The sequence below is a fragment of the Narcine bancroftii genome, chromosome 3, assembly GCF_036971445.1.
Source record: "Narcine bancroftii isolate sNarBan1 chromosome 3, sNarBan1.hap1, whole genome shotgun sequence".
In the NCBI taxonomy this organism is placed as follows: Eukaryota; Metazoa; Chordata; class Chondrichthyes; order Torpediniformes; family Narcinidae; genus Narcine; species Narcine bancroftii.
This window is the reverse complement of record NC_091471.1, coordinates 18,667,156-18,688,259: the sequence shown is the minus strand read 5'-3', so window position 1 is coordinate 18,688,259 and position 21,104 is coordinate 18,667,156. Positions and strand designations below refer to the sequence as shown.

Sequence of the window (21,104 nt, the reverse complement as noted above, 5' to 3'; positions counted from 1 at the left end):
AGGGACCACAATGTTTTTCCTGAAACATGACGCACATCTGGAGTGAACTCAGAAATGTATGTCAAGTGGCATTGCTGCCTGGCCGACCACAGGTCCAGTACCTCACTTAAAGCAAAAGTGAATAGCTTATGGTCTGTGAAAACGGTGAAATGGCAGCCCTCCAAAATAAATCAGATGTGTCATGTGGCCAGGTACAACACCAACAGCGCTCGATCAAATGTGCTGTACTTCATTCTGATGGCCATAAGTGGTAGCTCAAAAAGTCAGACGTTGCCAATGGCTGTATCAGAGGCATCGGTGGTGAGTGCCAGGGCAGCGGTGGGATTAGGATGTGCAAGCATTGCTACGTTGGCCAGAGCGTCTTTGGCGGCTAAGAACACAAACTTCGTCTCTGCGGTCCAAGTAACTTCTTTGTGCTTTGTGGTGAGTTGTTGAAATAATGGGGCAAGAACGTTGGCAGCTGCCAGAATGAAAAGGTGATAGAAATTCGCCATTCCCATAAATTTATGCACTCCCTTAATTGTGGTAGGTTTCGGGAAAGCATATATTGAGCCCATTTTGGTAGATAAGGGAAACACACCGTCTGCCGTGATCTTGTGTCCGGGGAAATCGATGGCCCTTCTGCCAAACTGGAATTTGCTAGGGTTGACGGTAAGTCCGAATTCATCTAGCTGTTGGAACAGACGGAACAAGTGCAGTTGGTGATCTTGCTTATTTTGACAGCTGATGAAGATGTCATATATGTAAGTGAATTCTAAATCCCTACCCAAAGCATCCATAAGCCACTGGAATGTTTGAGTGGCGTTCAAAAGGACAAAAGGAGTAATAATTGCTGTTTGGGAATGCCATCTGGATAAACTGGGATTTGATGATATCCCTTGATGAGATCAATCTTGGAAAAGCCATGGTAATTGTGCAGGCGTGCAGCAAAATCCTGTTTGTGCGGACGTAGTTATATCGTTGTGCCGGCGATAGTCGCCACAGGATCTCCACCCACCAGGGTTCTTGGGCACCATGTGCAATGGTGATGCCCAAGGGCTGTTGGAATGCCAAATGATGCCCAATTCCTCCATGGCAGTAAGTTCTGCCTTTGGCCAGATGTAGTTTATCTGGCAGGAGACCAGGGGCCCTGGTATAAATCGGCGAGCTCAAGTTGTCAATTTAATGAGCCCTTGTCGAGGAATTGAATTTAGGAGAGAGTACACCAGAAAATTTGTTGAGCAGGGCAGCATAGGTGTCAGTGCGTAGAGCAGGCACCCCGAGGAGGGAGACTCATCGTCTGTTGCTCATCAGAGGGTACACTTGGAAAGTAGTGGTAGTGTCAGCTAGTTTCTTTCTCCCTAATTAGAAGTCATAATTTCCTCACTGCGATCCTAAACCTTCACTGTTATTCCAAAATGGGAATGCACCTGCAATGCCTCCCTGCCATACATCCAGCTCCTGCGCTTGCAGCGGTATTACATTCACGTGAAGCAGCGGAGCGCAGCGCTCTGCCGATGATCTCCTCTCCTAAAAGGGATCAGTCGACACCTTGGAGCTGGTCATGGCACATTTATTGAGTTAAGTCTCCTTGCGTAAGGGCGGAGAATCTCCAGCTTTTCAGTTGGGCTTTTTCACGGCATGAATGGGCCTATAGAGAGGAAGATGAGCCGCACCGTCTATTGTCGCGCGAGTTTGCTGACAATTCAGTTTCTTTGACAAGCTATGGTTCGAATAAAGGGTGCTCGACCTGAAACACTTCTTGACTTGTGTGTTTCTCAGATTTCCTATCAGATTTCCAGTGTTTTGCTTCTGCATTATGTCCAATGTGAGAAGTTATGTTATATTTTATATTGTAATAGAGATATGATTTTAGGAGATAAATTGTGGCAGGATTTTTTAGTGCAGGTCACATACAAAAACTTCAAAACAGACTTCATTTAAAATGCCAGAGCTCTGCTCAAGCCAGACAGTCCCGGCTCCGAGTGCCTTTGCAGAAACTTTGAAGAATGCCCATAAGGACGTCACAAGTAGGTGTTAATTGGACATGCTGTGGAGTCATGGATTATTGTTTTTGAAAGCAACAGATGAACAACTCAGAAGATTAGGTCCAAAGCCACAGTCTGTCTGAGTGCAGTTGGCTGTTCTAAGAGAGTCGTGTGGTTTTGCACAGAGTCAAACAGGCTTTTCTCTGTGAGAGAGAGAGAGAGAGAGAGAGAGAGAGAGAGAGAGAGAGAGAGAGAGAGAGAGAGAGAGAAAGAGAGAGAATGAATTCAGTTCTACAGTTCAGTAGTAGCAGCTGGGTCTGGAACATGAAAAGCTGGCAAACTTGTAGAAAAACCCCATTTTGAAAACGGGTTGTGAGTTCTTAGTTCAGCCTGGTCAAGGCCCTTGTGGTCCAAACAAGAGGAGATGACTGGCTGTATATTTCACTTGAAATAAGGGAGACAGAAAAGGAACTCTGTGGTGACCTGAAATAAAGAGCTTATCATCTGTTTTTTTGACAAGACACTGAAGAGGCTGATCAGAAGTAATCAGTTGTGGGTGTCCAACAAGCAGCAAATCTCTCTCTGAAAACCAACAAGAACCTTCTTGAGCAGTAACCATTTACTGTGGAAGCACCAAAGCTTGGTGAAATTCATAAATGTTAAAATCTGTGCACAGTATAAGAATTGCCTGATACCGCTGAACTTGGAGGAGTGAGAAGTGAGATTGGACTGTGAATCAAAGAACTTTTCTAAACTTTTACATGCACGTGCGCTTAGAATTAGAAAGGGGTTAAATTAAGTTCATTGTAATAAATTAGAGTTTGATCCTGTTCTTATGTTTAAAGATAATTAAAAGTAATTTTTGTTTAAGAAACCATTTGTCTTGGTGAATTTCTATTGCTGTTGGGTTCTGGGGTCTTCTGGGCTCATAACACCAACTTTTCCAATACCAGCATGTTTTGGCTTTTCTTTGCTTTCATTCATCTCCTATTTTTATTTTGGACCGTTAACATGTCTTCACTACCTCTCAAGCAAGTTCATTCCATCTTTATGTTTCTATTTTAGACTGCAGCATCTATAGTTTTATTCTACTCTTGAATAAAGGTATCGCTGTATATATCGAGTAAAAGTACAGAAATGCTGGAGGAACTCAGCAGGTCTCACAGCATCCTTAGGAGGTAAACATGTATAACTGACACTTAGGGTCTGAGCCTTCTTCAAGGTATGGTCTGAGCACCTCAATAACAATCTAGAATGTTTTACCTCTCGCAAGGCACCTTATAATTGCTTGGGAAAATAATTCCTTTTACCTCTAAAGTAAAAGAGCAGCCGATAACAAAAACAAGAAAAAAAAGGAGACTGCAGTTACTGTAATCTGGGCAAAAAATACACTGGTGGAGAAACTCAGCAGGTCAAACAGCATTTAAAGAGAAAATGGGATATAGGCAGTCCCCGGGTTAAAAATGAATTCTGTTACCTAGGTCTGTCTTTAACACGAATTTGTAATTAGGTCGGAACAAGTATATACAGTCCTTATTTAGTGTCAGTTAGTCAAATATTTATCTTAATATATAGCATATATAATACAGTACAACTCTAATTATCCAAAATGGTCATTTTGGATCAACAATTTTTTTCAGAGAACTGGTTATTTTTAAAAAAAGCTCAGTAGCAACAGCAAATCACTTGTAACAGTGTTTGAACAACAGCAAACAACAAGGTAAGGCTTTTTAAAGCATTAAAATAATGTTTAATTCTCACCAAAAAAAGTGCTGGCCACTGCCAATCACCGACACCTCCCCACCGAGGCCACATTCATACCAGGAGCCAGTGCCAGGACCCCAAGGTCCACTGCTGCTGGTGCCGGGAGCCTGAGATCCGCTGCTGCCGGCGCCAAGAGCCCAACATTCCCAGTCAGATCAGCTCCAAAATTTTTTTGATAAATCAGGATTTCAGATATCCATCCTCATTTATCTGAGATCTGAATTTTTATCTATCTATCTTTCTATCTATCTATCTACTGTCTATATTTTACCTTTCTATGCATGTAAAACTTCCAAATACACTATAACTTAAACAAGTCGAGTTCCTGGCAGGAGTGGGGACCTCAGGCACCCGACAGAAGCTGGGACTTTGGGCTCCTAGGAAGCTATGCTGATTCAACTAAGTTTGAATCGGACGTTGACAGCATTCTACTTCTGGCCAGCTAGTCAGTTCGTATGTGCAAGTTCTTCGTAAATCAGATGTTTTTAACTCAGGGACGGCCTGTAGTTGAGGTTTCATGTCATGGCCCTGCATCCAGGAGTTTCTAGTCAAACTGTTAAAGGTTTCATTACAATTAAAAGAGGCAATCTTGGGTCATTAATACAGTTCACACCTCACAATCAGATGGTGATAACTTGTTCAAAGTAATACTAAGACAAGGCTCATCAAGAATTACATATCCCGAGGGGCGTGGCAAGATGGCGTAGAGGGCAGACGTGTGATCCCACCCCTCCTCAGCTAGTTTTGTAAGCACCCGTCTTTAAAGTTTATCCAAGTGATTAAAATTGTTTCTTTATTTTTGGGAACATTAGTGGGTCATATGGTGACTAATGTTAAAAAAACAAAAGCTCAATTACAGAAGAAATTACCTTTTAAAAATGCTGAAGAATTGAGGCCTACTTGTCCAGCTGAAGCCACAGAATTCTTGTTTGGAACCTCCAAGGCACAGAGAACATCTGCTAGGTTGACAACCTGCTAGGTTGACAAGATGGAGCCGGCATGCTGATGAGCTCAGCCGGAGTTGATTCGCGTGTTCACGATGTCGGACGCGTGGGTGACCCGGCTGAGAGAAGAGCCCTTGAGCCCGGACTGCCGTCGGGTGAGCCGGGGATGCGCAGAATGGCGTCAGAAGCTGCCTTTGCGCAGTGCCTGGCCTTGCCGGGCAGGCATGGTACTTCAAGGGTCAATGAGTTACTGGACTGCGTGTGGGCTGTGGGGGGGGGCGCGAGCGGCAGCGTCCCAACGTGGTCGGGATGTCACCGTCGGGTGTGCAGTCCCGCAGCCGCACCGGGAAGGGCCCGACAACGTTGGAAGAAGAGGAAGACTTACCTTTAACGAGCAGTTCACGGGAACAATTGGAGGTGGAGTCTAAAGAAGGTAGGCCTCAAACTGTGGAACTGGAATCTGGAATAGAGTCTGTTTGCACAGTCTTGGAAGGGATTGCCTATCATATGGACAATATTTCTAAACAAATGACTCAAGGATTTTTGGATGTGACAACTAAAATATCTAATATGTCTGAAAATATATCTAATATGTCTGAAGATATATCTACAGTTAAGAGGGATGTCAGTAAATGTATTAAATCAGTGGATACAGTCCAAGAAAATAAAAAAAAATTGAAACAGCTTTTTCTGAATGTAAAATTCAAGTTGAACGTAACAAGGAAAAAATAGAGAAAATGGAAGATTTGTTTGTGGATTGGGGAATCCAGAAGAAAGACTTACTGAAAACAATTGATTCATTGGAAAATCAAAGTCGGAGAAACAATGTGAAAATTGTGAGTCTTCCAGAGGACATTGAAGGGTCTGATCCAATTAAATTTTTCAAGAGTTGGATTCCCGAGGTGTTGGGCAAAGAGTTTTTTTCAGAAGGTTTCGTATTGGAGAGGGCACATAGAGCGTTACGAAAGAAACCGGGACAACCACCACGAGCTGTCTTAGTTCAGTGCCTGAACTATCAAGACAGAGAAATTATATTAAGGTTGGCGGTACAGAAGGCACGACAAAGTCAATCTCCAATGATGACTCAAAATATCAGTTTTTTTTATATAACGCAGATTTGAGTCAAGAAATTATTAGGCGACGACGGGAATTTAATTCGGCTAAGGAAGTACTATGACGGAAGGGTTATAAATTTGCTTTTCGATATCCTGCTGTGTTAAAAGTCTTTTATGGTAATTTCCAATCTCAGTTTTTTGAGAATGATCACGATGCATTAATTTTTGCTAATTCATTACCGGATTTACGAGGACATGGAAGAGTTTCGTCACCGTCGCCCAAGAAGAGGACAAATGGAAATGGAAATGGGGAGAATGGGAAAAATGGAAAAAATGGAAAGAAACAGGTTTTATCACAAAGTCTTACTGACATTGAAGATCCGGAACAATCAATGGGAATGGAGTCATCGGGGTGAATATATTTACAGTACTGGATTGTATTGATGTGAATGATGTATTTCTGGCTGGGGGGGGGTGGAGAGCACTGAAATCTGCCACTAGTGGGGTTTACCACACCCAGTTTTTTAAGGCGTTACTACCTTTGGGTAGTTTTTTTTGGGGGGGGATAATTAATTTTTTTATAAATACTTTCTTTTAAAAAATATTTAGGGGAGGGAGAGAGGTTTTAACTTACTAGAAGGGGAGTGATATTTTGTTGTAAGTGATTATATTGTTAGTTTATAAGGATGTCTAATTTGAAATTTGAAACTTTTAAAGTTCAGGCGTTAAATAATCCGATCAAGCGAAAGCGAGTTATATCAAGAAAATGAAAATTGATAATGCCTTTTTACAAGAAACACATTTGACTGAAAAAGAACATTTGGAATTGAAGAGAGATTGGGTTGGGCATGTGTTTTTTTCTTCATTTAATTCTAAGCAAGCGGTGTAGCAATTTTAATTCATAAGAATTTGTCTTTTGAGTTGCCAACTATGGAAGGGAATGCTGGAAGGATTTTAAAGGTGAATTGTAAAATTTTTACTGAATCTTGGACTTTGCTTAATGTTTATGCACTTAACGTGGACGATTAGTGTTTTATTTCGGATGCCTTTTTGTTATTAAATCAAGCTAATGAAAATATTTTAGTTGGGGGAGATTTTAATTGTGTCTTGGATCCTTTGTTGGATAGATCCCCAAAAAGTATAAAGAAATCAAAGATGGCGATACAAATTGGGGCCTTGATGAAGGTTTTAAATTTGGTGGATATTTGGAGAAGGGTTGACAACTAAAATACAGAGAAGGATTTTTCTTTTTACTCGTCTCGACATGATTCATTTTCTAGAATAGATATTTTTTTAGTATCGGCACATTTACAAGGAAGGGTATTACAGGCAGAATATAAAAGCAGGATTATAACAGATCATTCTTTATTATTTTTTTCTTATGTAAATTCAGAAGTGGTAAGTTCATCTTATAGATGGAGATTTAACAATGTTGTTGAAAATACCAGAGTTCGTTATCTTTGTTCAAGAACAGATTACTTTTTTTTTTGTCTGAAAATGCTAATTCAGTAAAAAGTAGTTTTGTGTTATGGGATGCATTAAAACCTTATTTAAGAGGACAGATTATTAGCTATACCACTAAAGTTAAGAAGCAGTGCAAAGCAGAAAGTTTAGAATTAGAAAAGCAAATTGATGAATTGGAGAATGAATTTCAGAAGGAAGTGACAGAAGATAAAAAAAAGTGGCTTTGACAAAATTGAAATTGCAGACTTATCAATTTGAATGTTTAATTAATCGATCTAAGCAGCATTATTATGAGTTGGGTGAGAGGGCACATAGGTACTTGCATGCCAGTTAAAGAAGGAACAGTTTCACAGATTATTAATGCTATAAAAAATAATTCAACAGTTACCTATAAACCTCAGGAAATTAATGACCAGTTTTATTCATTTTATTAAAAAGTATATATTTCTGAGGGGAAACAGGATAGTGGTTCTATTGATACTTATTTTTCTAAGTTAATGTTATCAGCATTAGAAGAGGATGATATTATGGATCTGGAAGCTCTGTTTACAGAATTAGAGATTAAAATGGCTATGTTGGAAATGCCCAATAGGAAGTCACCAGGTGATGATGGATTTTCGGTGGAATTTTATAAAACTTGTTATGAAGATTTATCTTCGGTGTGACTGAATAGCATGAGTTACCAGAATCTTGCTCTAGTGCTTTAATTACTGTAATCCTAAAAAAAAGATAGAGACCCGTTGAAAGTGTCTTCGTATAAATCTATTTCTTTATTGAATGTTGATTATAAAATTATAGCAAAAGTGTTAGCAAATCGACTTGCTAAGTATTTACCTAAATTGATACATGTTGATCAAACAGGTTTCATTAAAAATATAAATGCTTCAGATAATATTCTTCGATTGATTAGTTTGGTCAATACATATCGACAGCAGCCCAACCACTTTAATGTGGAAAAAGCCTTTGATTGGGTCGAATGGGATTTTTTATTGAAAGTATTAGAGAAGTTTAAATTTGGCCCTTTTTTTACTGGTTGGCTTTATATACCTATTTAGCTTTATATTAACCCTATTTAGCTTTATATACGAACCTGACTGCTAGGGTGGTGACAAATGGTCAAGTTTCATCATCGTTTAAATTGACGTGTTCAACTCGACAAGGTTGTCCATTCTCACCAGCTCTGTTTGCATTGGTTATTGAACCGTTAGCTCAAACAATAAAGCAGAATGAACAGATATGAAGGATGAGAGTTATGGATGGAGAGTATAAGATTAATTTATTTGCAGATGATGTTTTGATATATTTAACAAACCCAGAATAATCATTGCCACATTTGTGGGAATGTTTATTACAAGATGGAACATTATCTGAATATAAAGTTAACTGGGACAAGAGTAAAATTTTGCCAGTCGGATAAGGAGATTATTCAGAGTATAAAAATATTATAAAACTGAAATGGTCTGATAAAATTAAATATTTAGGAATAATTGTAAATACTGAGCATCAATCTTTATACAAGTTAAATTATGTTCCATTATTAAAAAAGATTAAAGTAGATTTAATTAAGTGGAAAGGTCTTCCATTAACTTTAATTGGTTAAGTTAACTGTATTAAGATGAATATTTTTTCTCGTATTCAATATTTATTTCAATCAATACCATGTTCTCTTTCAAAGAGTTTCTTTCAGGATTTAAATAAAGTTACAAGAGAATTTTTAATGGAAAGGTAAACTACCACAGGTAGCATTATATAAACTTACTTGGAAGTATGCGTTAGGTGGGCTTCAATTACCTCATTTTCAAAATTATTATGAAGCAGCCCAGTTGAAATTTATTCGTAAACTGATGGATTTGGACCAGCCCCCAAGTTGGGCTAAAGTTGAGATGGCATGTATTTCTGAAGTCGAGGTGTATCAATTTATATTTCTATGGAATGTGAATTTGTTGAGGGAATATAATATGCCGATATTAAAACATCTATTAAAAAAATAAGATTTTAGGATCGAAAGGTAAATTGTCAATTTTAACTCCCTTATATAATAATCAGCTTATTTCTTTTTAAATGTTTTATAGTCATTTAAAGAGGTGGGATTCTAAGGGTATAAAAACATTACAGGATTGTTTTGTAGGACACTTTCTTTCTTTTAATCAATTGAAAGAGCGTTTTGATATTGCTGAAAATTCTTTATTTGTTTATTATCAACTTCGAGCTTTGTTGAAAAATATGTATGGTAGAGAGATGATTTTACCTGTATTGACAGAATTCGAGTCTTTTATTTCTTCTATACATTATATTTCTGTTATGTACCAAGTATTACAAGACAATATGGATAAGCCAGAATGGGAGAAGTCTAAGCTTAAATGGGAAAATGATTTAGTTTTTGTTTTTCCTGAAAAATACTGAGCAGATACGTGTCGTGATAGTGTTACTAAATTGACGAAAATGCGGGATGGAATGGTTAATTATAATTTTCTACATCAGTTGTATTTTACCCCAGAGAAATTGAAAAAATATGGTCTTAGTAATTTGGATTCTTGTTTTAGATCTGGTGTATGTACTGGAACTTTTTTTACATTCGGTTTGGTCTTGTGTGCATGTACAACCATTCTGGGATGAAATTAAGTTAATTTTGGAAAAATTGTATAATTTTAAGTTACCATTAGATCCATCTATTTTTTTAATGGGTTATATGATTCCTTTAAAGGGATTAGGGTTGGATAAATTTCAAATTGCATTTATATATTTAGCATTGTCTGTAGCTTGAAAATGTGTAGCAACTATGTGGAAAGATAATATAGTGATTAATATAATGTGATGGCATAATGAATTGAAAGCTTGTTATATATTTTCAGCTCTCCTGATGGGGTGGGAGGGGGGTAGGGATTTGATTTTTTTTCTCATTATTTTTTTCTTCCTTTTTTAAATATATATTCATATAAAATTCTCTTTATGGAATGTATTCTGTATTACTATTAATGATTCTTCAAATAAATAAAGTTTAATAAAAAAAGAATTACATATCTCTCATTAGTTCAAGAAAATCTTCATTATTGGTATGCATGGAATTATAACTGATGTCAGGTCATTTAACACTTTCAGAATTTTGTATAATACTGGACAGTATGTGCTCATTACTGGGATGGCTAGCTCTTGCATATTGCCAATTGATTGTCAAAACTGTCATCTTTTCACAAAGGCATAAAACCATGACAATCTCTACCTTTTAAATAGTCCAAAGGAACTTATGCCACATGCTACAGAACTTTGATGCAATTCGCATTCATAAATCATCCACAATTGCCCTGGAGAAACTGGCAGCAAATATTTTGGTGATAGTATTCAAAGAGCAAAATTGGATATGGAATTTCATGTTATGAGCCCAGAGGACTCCAAAACCCAGCAGCCATAGATATTCACAACGACAAGTAGTGACTTAAACAAAAGTTGTTTTTAATTATCTTTAAACATGAAAACAGAATCAAACTTTAACTTATCACTATTAACTTAACTAACCCAACCTAACCCCCTTCTAATTGTAAACGCACGTGTATGTAATGTGTGTGCAAATTTAAGAAAAGCTCTTTGGTTCACATTTCAATCTCACTTCTCATTCTTCCAGGTTCACTGGTTGCAGACAATTCTTATGCTGTGCACAGAATTTAACATGTATAAAGTTCAACAGGCTTTGGTGCTCGAAAGGTAAATGTTTACCACTCAGGAAAGTACTTGTAGGTTTGCACAGAGAGATGTGTAGTTCCAGGATTTCCACAACTGAGGTACCACCATTAGTCACCTCAAGGTCTTGCTGATGAAACTTGCCCCATCAGGGTTCTCCAGATGATAACCTCTTTCTTTCAGGCTACCGCAGAATTCCTTTCTGTTCCTCTTATTCCAAGAGAAACATCAGACAGATAGTACTTCCAGCCATCCGCCACTCTGGAGCTTCTGTTTCAGTTCCAACAAGCTTCTCCTGGCTTGTTACAGCTTTCTGTGTCACACACAATCCAAGACTCCCTTCTGTCTCTCTATCTGAGATTCAAACTGCCAACAGCATACCCTTCTCTCTCTCTCTCAATTGCAAAACCCCTGACCTTCTCCAGCAAACAATAGGAGTCAGTTTTCTGGTCCATCTGTTGTTTTAGGTAAACAAGAACATTTCAATGACCTCTGAGTGAGCACTTTGTAGAGAGGTCAAAAGCCTTGCAAAAAGGTCCAAAACAGACATCCTGGCTCTGGTTGTTCTTCCAAGACAATAGTCCATTCATTTCATGACATCATTTCATTTAGCACCTACTTGTGAAATGTGCATAGCATTCTCCATATTTTCTGTAAAGTCACTGAATATGAATTCTTCAGTATTTCAAATAAGATCTGTTTTAAAGAGTAAGTAACCTACTCATATTTTACCAATTTATCTCCAAAAAACATTCCCAAATATTCCATCACACATACCAATGAAGAACATCTTGGGATCGTTATAAGGAGCGTGGGACTCGTGAGAGAGCTGGGACTGTCAGGAGCCAGCTGGAGGTGAGTATCTTTAAAAAGCAAGTAAAGGGTTAAACAGATGGTGATTGGTGGGAGGAGTAATTAAGATAAAGAGTAGTGACAAATAAAAAAAAGGATAGCACAATCAGAGTGGCCAGTGTATGAATGGGACAGAGGCTTTGGCTTATGAGGCTTGTTGAGCAAAGGCTGAGGATGATCTTGATTCCAATAAGGCAAGAACTTTGAATTTAATTAGGAAGAGTTAATGGAGACAGGAGTTGAATGCCAATTGCAGGATGTGAGAAATCTGGGACAATACAATTGTCCCTGTTGACTACACCTGAAAGAGGTGCATCCAGTTGCAGCTCCTGGGAGCCAATGTTAAGGAACTGGAACTAGAGCTGGATGAGCTCAGGATCATTCAGGAGGCAGAGGCAGCGGTAGAGAGGAGCGTCAGGGAGTCAGTCATCCCTAAAAGTCAGGAGACAGGTAACTGGCAGAAGTTAGGAGGGGGAAGGGAGAAGAGGAACACAGTGCAGAGCACTCCTGTGGCTGTTCACCTCAACAACAAGTATACAGTTTTAGATAATATGGGGAGGAATGAGCTAACCGGGATCAGTCATGGTGGTCATGTCTCTGGCACAGAGCTGGCTCCTCAGCTCAGAAGGGAAGGGGGGGAAGAAGAAGAGGAGAGCTTTGGTAATTGGGGACTCATTGATTAGGAGAGCAAATAAAAAGGTTTAGTGAACAAGATTGTGGCTCCCAGATGGTATGTTGCCTCCCAGGTGCCAGGGTCAGGGATGTCTCTGATTGAGTTCATATCATTCTGGAGGGGGAGGATGAGCAGCCAGATGTTGTGGTCCATGTGACAAATATGGGAGTAGGGAGGAGATCCTGAATAGGGAATATAGGGAGTTAGGAAAGAAATTAAAAAGCAGGACCTCAAGAGTGGTAATCTCCTGATTTCTGTCTATCCCACACACCAGAGGTCAGGGGATCAGTGGGATCTCTTCTGGGGAAGATTTGACCTGTTCAAAAAGGATAAGCTGCATATGAGCTGGAAAGTAATCAAAATCCTGGTGAGCAGGTTTGCTAGAGCTGTTAGGAAGGGTTTAAACTAGTTTGGCAGGGGTGGGAATCAGAATGTGAGTGCAGAGATTAGGGTAGAAAGACAAAAGTGCTATGTGTTCTGAGTTGGTGTGGAAGGACAGCGAGGGAATCAAACATAAAGGTAGCCAGTTAGAGGGGTTGCAATGTGCACTCCTGTTCGGCTCCGAATCATGGGTCCTCTACCGGCACCACCTACGGCTCCTAGAACGCTTCCACCAGCGTTGTCTCCGCTCCATCCTCAACATCCATTGGAGCGCTTACACCCCTAACGTCGAAGTATTCGAGATGGCAGAGGTCGACAGCATCGAGTCCACGCTGCTGAAGATCCAGCTGCGCTGGATGGGTCACGTCTCCAGAATGGAGGACCATCGCCTTCCCAAGATCGTGTTATATGGCGAGCTCTCCACTGGCCACCGTGACAGAGGTGCACCAAAGAAAAGGTACAAGGACTGCCTAAAGAAATCTCTTGGTGCCTGCCACATTGACCACCGCCAGTGGGCTGATAACGCCTCAAACCGTGCATCTTGGCGCCTCACAGTTTGGCGGGCAGCAACCTCCTTTGAAGAAGACCGCAGAGCCCACCTCACTGACAAAAGGCAAAGGAGGAAAAACCCAACACCCAACCCCAACCAACCAATTTTCCCTTGCAACCGCTGCAATCGTGTCTGCCTGTCCCGCATCGGACTTGTCAGCCACAAACGAGCCTGCAGCTGACGTGGACTTTTTACCCCCTCCATAAATCTTCGTCCGCGAAGCCAAGCCAAAGAAAAAAGAAAAAAAAGATTTCAAAACTAGGAGCATTAAGAATAAAGGGGATGAACTTGGAGCATGGATCAGTATGTGAAACTACGATGTTGTGGCTATTACTGAAACTTGGCTGGATGAAGGGCAGGATCGGCTGACGCAGGTACTGGGGTTTAGGTGTTTTAAAAGGAATAGGATGGGAAGTAGAAAAGGTGGGGGTGGGGGTTGTGATAAGGATTACTGGTCAGGAATAGTATCATGGCTATAGGAAGGGAGTGTTCACTGAGTTGGTGTGGGTGGAAGTCAGAAATAGGAAGGAAGCTATCATGGTGCTGGGAGTGGTCTATAGGCCCCTAAATAGCCCTTGGGCACTGAGGAGCAGATAAGCAGGCAGATTTTGGAATGGTGCAGGAAATACAGGGTTGTAGTTCTGGGTGACTTCAACTTCCCTAATATTGACTCTCACCTCATGACTGCAAGAGGGATGGATGGAACTGAGTTTTTCAGGTGTGTTCAGGAAGAATTCCTGACGCAGTATGTGGACCAGCCGACGGGAGGAGAGGCCATACTGGATCTAGTTCTGGGTAATGAACTTGGTCAGGTGGTGGACCTCTCCATTGCAGAACATCTTGGGAGAGTGACCGCAACTCCCTTTGCTTCACCATAGCTATGGAAAAGGATTAAAAACAGACAAAATGGGAAAGTGCTTTATTGGGCAAGGTCTAATAATGAAGGGATGAGGCAGAAACTAGTGAGAGTAAATTGGAACCAGATATTCAAGGGTGCAAGCACAGAAGTAACATGGAGGACATTTAGGGGCCACTTATGCTGGGTTCAGGATAGGTCCCACTGGGACAAGGAAAATATGGTAGGAAAAGGGAACCATGGCTGAAGAAACAAGTCAGCCAACTCGTCAAGAGGAAGAAGGAAGTAAAAAAAAAAAAAGAGGAAGAAGGAAGTATATGTTAGAAATAGGAAGCAGGAAAAGGGAAAGGCTCCTGAGAAATGTATGGTAGCCAGGAAGGAGCTTAAGAAAGTACAGTAAAACCTCGTTAGAACGCGGTAGTTGGGGTCCAAGATTTCATACAGCGTTACAGCCGAATCACGGAACAGATACATATACGTCATGATTCAGGAAGCAGGAAAACAGAAAACTGTGACTCGGACCCTATAATAAGACCTTTAAACTCCACATATTAACATCCACATCTTGTAAATGAGTCATGAGAGTCAATTTTTGAGTTTGTGGCTGTTCGCCTGGCACCCCTAAAATCAACGTTTGGGGTCCACAGACTCCCGTGCTAGAAGTGATTCCGCGGATTAACGAATCACATTCTAACGAGGTTTCACTGTACTTAGGAGAGCTCGAAGGGGGCACATTCAGCAACTATACATCCCCATAGGTGCTAGATACTAGGTTTTTTTGACTGTATTGCCATTACATTCAACTCAAAGACTGGAGCAAACATGACATACCTGCTTTCCAGTAAAACCCTGGCATATCACCTTCGTAGTCTTGTCTATGTAGAGGTTTTTCCTTGAGCTAGTGTAGCAGTGTCTCACACAACTCCGTTGTGCTGCAACTGACAAAGAAAAAACCGTTAATATTTTGTTAAATTTCTTTTCCAGTGATGGGATTTGGTGTGAGAGTGGATAAGAGACGGACACCTTAAAAAGGCCAGTGCTGAGCTGGTTTCTTTCCCAACGACAGGAGTTTGTGCAAGAAACACTGTAATTAACTGTACCCAATTTTAAAAAAATGAAAGCTTCAGTGGAACATCCACTGCTGGAGTGGAAAATAAAGGCTCTGCCTTGAGGAGGTTCAGACAGTGATGACAGTCACTTGAGTCAGAAGACACAGGTAAGAACAGACAAGGACATTTTCTTATTGTTAAGAGCAAGGGTGGCCAAACATTTTAGTTGTAGGCCTCATACAGAAAAATATGAGGGGACACAAGTTAAACAATATTAAGCCTGGCAGTTTTCAACCAGTTGCGCTGCAAGTAAAATGGTGTTTTTGGATTAGAAAACCCCTGTGCCATCAAAAATTCATTTTCTATCAAAATAACTATTTCATAACAGTTTAACTATTGACATAACAGTAGTTTATTACAGTAGGCATTTCTATATCTGCTGCTCTTAAATTTAAAGTAAGTGAATACAATTAAACTCTTTAAAACTCTCCTTCAAAAAGAAGTGCAAAAAAAAAGCTGGGTGCAAAATAAGAACAGGAGAAAAGATCAAGAAATGGACAAGACCATCTCCAACATTCCTCCACAACTCTCAGTGAGTCCAGTTCACAGCCCAAGTCCTCACCTTAATGATTACGATGCAATGTGTAAATCTGGAGATTGGCTAATAAAGTTAACATGTTCCTTGCAAATCAAATAAACAGACTCTCCCTTGATTTCTGCTCAAAAGTATTCATTTTCGGAACTCCCTTACTATTTTTCATCTTTTAGATTCCACCATTTTTAATTAACAGAGAATAACATTTTCATCGATGAGTAACTTTTCAACGGTCGGTCTAGTAGTTGTTCAAAATGGCAGCAACATCTAATGTTGAAACTAAAATGTACATCTAGTTCAATTATGAGTGTGACAGAATATAGATCTGTTTTTAGGAGATAAATTGGTGCAAGTTTTTTTTAGTGTAGATCACATACAAACTCTTTAAAACAGATTTTATTTAAAACCGAAGCTCTGCTCATGCTAGACATGTCAGTTCCAGAGCCTTTGCAAAAGCTTTGGAGAGTACCCAAGAGACTTCACTAATAGACTGTTGTTTACAAAAAGGCAACAGATGAAATAACTTATCGGTGCCGCAGACTGTCTGCAGTGGAACATGCTGTTCTAGGATGGTCATGTGGTTTTGCAAGCAGAGAGAGTCGAACAGGTTTTTCTGAGAGAGAGATCAGTTTTGCAGTGTTGCAGCCAGCAGCAGCAGCTGGGACTGGAACAGGACAAGCTGGAAAGCTTGTGGAAAAAGCCCATTTGGAAGACGGGTTGTGAGTGCTTAATTCAGCCTGGTCAAAGCCCTTGTTGTTCATGCAAGAGGAAACGACTGGTTGATTAGTCCTGTCTTTTCTCAGAAGTGGGAGATTTGGATGGACGACTGTTATATGTGGATTTTAGAAGATAACGTGGCCTCCCTGCCTGTCTGGAATATTGTGGATTGCAGGTGGTCATGTGTCCTCCCCTTCTGAAACTTATTTGGAAATCACATCACCTGTCAATCAAGATTGGACTCCATCCACCCATTAGTGCACACCTTGGTTATTTAAATCACCTAGGGTCATTATTGGCTAGACGCCTAGATCAAATATTGATGCATAGCACATTCTTTCTCTCTACCTCATGGTCCAAAACCCAGACATTGCCCCATGTTAGGTCACTACTATGGATTACCCCCTCCATAAATCTTCGCATGCGAAGCCAAGCCAAAGAGATGGATATCGCTGGAAGTGTCGTGGGTAAAGCGTGTATGACACTGAAGCTGAGCCGTAATACTGTGATAGATCAGTACTTGCAGTGAGCTGCACCCCTGTTGGTACAGGGAACCGTGTGTGTGTGTGAAAGTTCCTGTCTGTACAGTAAGTTCTCATGTGTGTGAGTGTGTAGAGAACAGGCGGCCAATGGTATCGAAGTTCAACCTAGGTCCGATGTGAATGTCTATATCATTGTTTAAGTAATTGAGTACATTTTGACATTCTCCCCTATTTATATCCCGTGTGTTAATTAAAATTTGTGTGATTGTAAGGCTTGAGATCAGTCTCTTTTCACTGTGAACCCACCGAATTGGATACTCTTTCCCCACACAACAACTGGTGCTGCGAACAGGGTTCAACGAGTTTCGGCTGTATGCAGATGGAGTACTAACCATGTGGGAGATTGTGCCAACGAGTGTGTGTGCGGAGTCACCAAGGGGGGCAGCAAGAGGTGACCCACAGCTAGTAAAAGAACCACAGGGTCAGAATATAAAATTCTCAGGTCGACCGACGACTGCTAGGAATAGAGCCTGGCAAGACACCTCATGCTAGTCAACCGTGTGAACAGGTTGGACCCCCGCAGAGAAGACAGGGCACCACATGGGGTTTCCTGGGTGCAAGGGGGAACCCTATGGCTACTGATATCCCTACTTAGGTGCCAGTAAGGATTCACATCTGATTTAAGTAATCAGGGCACCCAGAGTCAGACATCCAGAACTGCTGGAAGGCCATCAGCTCGGTGAAAGAGGCACTTTGGTCTGGCTGAAACCTGTTGGTCTTTCATCACACATCAGTCTGGAAATGCTGCCGACTGCCACGTTCTAGGCTGCAGAAGTACGTAATGAAGGACACAATGAGGCTTGCTGAAGATACCTAAAGGGCGTTGTGGGGAAAGTATGACAGTCTCAAGTCCTTCAGTCACCAAGCTTTGAGGGCCCGGCCAAACAACAGGGGGACGACAAGATGCCACAGTGGCGACAATGGTGTAAATAGAAAGTAATGATGTACAGTGATGGAAATGTACGGATATGAACAGACTTTAAATTATTTACCAAAGGAAAACTGTTCATTGTGAATAAAGTCCTGTTTTGCGGAAACTGCCAAAATGTTTGGCCTGGAAGTCAGCCTGAAGAAAACTGAGGTCCTCCATCAGCCAGCTCCCCACCATGACTACCAGCCCCCCCCACATCTCCATCAGGCACACAAAACTCAAAACGGTCAACCAGTTTACCTATCTCGGCTGCACCATTTCATCAGATGCAAGGATCGACAACGAGATAGACAACAGACTCGCCAAGGCAAATAGCGCCTTTGGAAGACTACACAAAAGAGTAGGAGGGGGTAAAAAGTCCACGTCAGCTGCAGGCTCGTTTGTGGCTGACAAGTCCGATGCGGGACAGGCAGACACGATTGCAGCGGTTGCAATGGAAAATTGGTTGGTTGGGGTTGGGTGTTGGGTTTTTCCTCCTTTGCCTTTTGTCAGTGAGGTGGGCTCTGCGGTCTTCTTCAAAGGAGGTTGCTGCCCGCCAAACTGTGAGGCGCCAAGATGCACGGTTTGAGGCGTTATCAGCCCACTGGCGGTGGTCAATGTGGCAGGCACCAAGAGATTTCTTTAGGCAGTCCTTGTACCTTTTCTTTGGTGCACCTCTGTCACGGTGGCCAGTGGAGAGCTCGCCATATAACACGATCTTGGGAAGGCGATGGTCCTCCATTCTGGAGACGTGACCCATCCAGCGCAGCTGGATCTTCAGCAGCGTGGACTCGATGCTGTCGACCTCTGCCATCTCGAGTACTTCGACGTTAGGGGTGTAAGCGCTCCAATGGATGTTGAGGATGGAGCGGAGACAACGCTGGTGGAAGCGTTCTAGGAGCCGTAGGTGGTGCCGGTAGAGGACCCATGATTCGGAGCCGAACAGGAGTGTGGGTATGACAACGGCTCTGTATACGCAGTGTAGGTCTTGGATTTTTGTCCCAAGTCTGGAAATCAACTGGATTTTGTTTCAAATGATACTGGTTACATGCAAAGTTATCTTTACTGATCTGCTATCTTTTGCATACCAAGTTGACTCCAATGGTTCACACAAGTACAAATACTGAAAAACAATTTTTTCTTGAAAAAACTAGCCTAATTAGAAACAGTAACATCCCAAAAACAAATGTGGATCACTTGGCTGCAACATTTTACCACAAGCAAAAAAAAAACCCATAGACTCATAACCCAGCACTGAGCGCCAAAAGGCTTTATATGACTTTCAGATCTTGTAGTGCAAAAAAAAACAACTGAATATACAACAATCATGGGCAAATCCAACAAGGACTATACAACCTTTAAACATTTCTAAAATTTGCAATGATCGCAAATTCATGATATCTGTAAATTTGCTTAAAAGTATAACATATTACGACATGGAAAAATAGTTCAGCCAGAAATAGCAGATAGCTGGGAGATACAAAAATTCAGGAATAATGAGACAAGTAACAGATGTCAAACCAAGCCCATTTCCTTATCCCTAGCACGTAACACAAAACTTTCCCATTTCCTCTCCATCATTCTGAACCTCATGCTCAACTATTAAATCCTAGCTCCCCAAGCCCCCAGAAATGGACCAAAGTTCCTCAAATTCCAGATATCAAACCAAACTTCAAGGTACCTTTTCTTCTTTCGCTTGGCTTCGCGGACGAAGATTTATGGAGGGGGTAAAAAGTCCACGTCAGCTGCAGGCTCGTTTGTGGCTGACAAGTCCGATGCGGGACAGGCAGACACGATTGCAGCGGTTGCAAGGGAAAATTGGTTGGTTGGGGTTGGGTGTTGGGTTTTTCCTCCTTTGCCTTTTGTCAGTGAGGTGGGCTCTGCGGTCTTCTTCAAAGGAGGTTGCTGCCCGCCAAACTGTGAGGCGCCAAGATGCACGGTTTGAGGCGTTATCAGCCCACTGGCGGTGGTCAATGTGGCAGGCACCAAGAGATTTCTTTAGGCAGTCCTTGTACCTTTTCTTTGGTGCACCTCTGTCACGGTGGCCAGTGGAGAGCTCGCCATATAACACGATCTTGGGAAGGCGATGGTCCTCCATTCTGGAGACGTGACCCATCCAGCGCAGCTGGATCTTCAGCAGCGTGGACTCGATGCTGTCGACCTCTGCCATCTCGAGTACTTCGACGTTAGGGGTGTAAGCGCTCCAATGGATGTTGAGGATGGAGCGGAGACAACGCTGGTGGAGGCGTTCTAGGAGCCGTAGGTGGTGCCGGTAGAGGACCCATGATTCGGAGCCGAACAGGAGTGTGGGTATGACCTTTTAATGTGATGCAATAATACATAAAAATGTATATCCATGATACGCTTCAACTTCCATCTGTCTTAAGCCAAACAGTAAGTTATCATGAGTATAGCATGGTGCCCTGAACAAGAATCACTGCCTGGTATGGACGCGCCAACTCTCAGGTGTCATATCACAGGCATCAGACTTCACTCCATCAAGGCCATCTACTTGAGGTGATGTTTTAAAAAAAAGCTCATGCCCTGTTCACTCTGCTAAAATCAGGAAAAAAGAACAGGAGCCTAAAGACGAGCAGTTGGCAGCACAAGGAAAGATTCTTCCCCACTGTTGTCAGATTCATGAATAATCTGCCTTACTTTTCATGCAACTTTATTGTTATCATTATTTTTTTATAATAGACATGTTGTAAGATGCTGATAATATCATGCTGCAGCAATGCAATGAATTTCATGGGTCCTTCTGATTCTGAGGAGACCTTCAGCCCCCAATGCCCTTCTAGACATCAAATAAAGCTCCTCTGGCTCCAGACGGCGCGTCCACGCCGAGCTCCTCCGGACCGCGGTGTGCTCCTCCGGCTCCGGATGTCGCGCCGAGCTCCTCCGACTCTGGACATAACCCCGCCGAGCTACTACGACTCCAGATATACCACCAAACTCCTCCAACTCCGGATATCACACCAACCTCCTCCAACTCCAGATACCCCACCGAGCTCCTCCAAGTCCGGATATCCCACCGAGCTCCTCCAACTCCGGATATACCACTGAACTCCTCCAACTCCAGATATCCCACCAAGCTCCTCCGACTCCGG

General features: G+C 41.6%; 1 protein-coding gene across 1 annotated transcript in view; it reads right to left on the bottom strand.

Moving 5' to 3' along the window:
• Positions 1–21,104, bottom strand: part of suclg1 (succinate-CoA ligase GDP/ADP-forming subunit alph) — a 129,617-nt gene that overhangs the window by 103,609 nt on the left and 4,904 nt on the right. Inside the window, exon 2 of the mRNA XM_069923541.1 lies at positions 15,013–15,119. Within this exon, the coding sequence (XP_069779642.1) occupies positions 15,013–15,119 (107 nt within the window). The remainder of the gene's footprint in view (positions 1–15,012; positions 15,120–21,104) is intronic.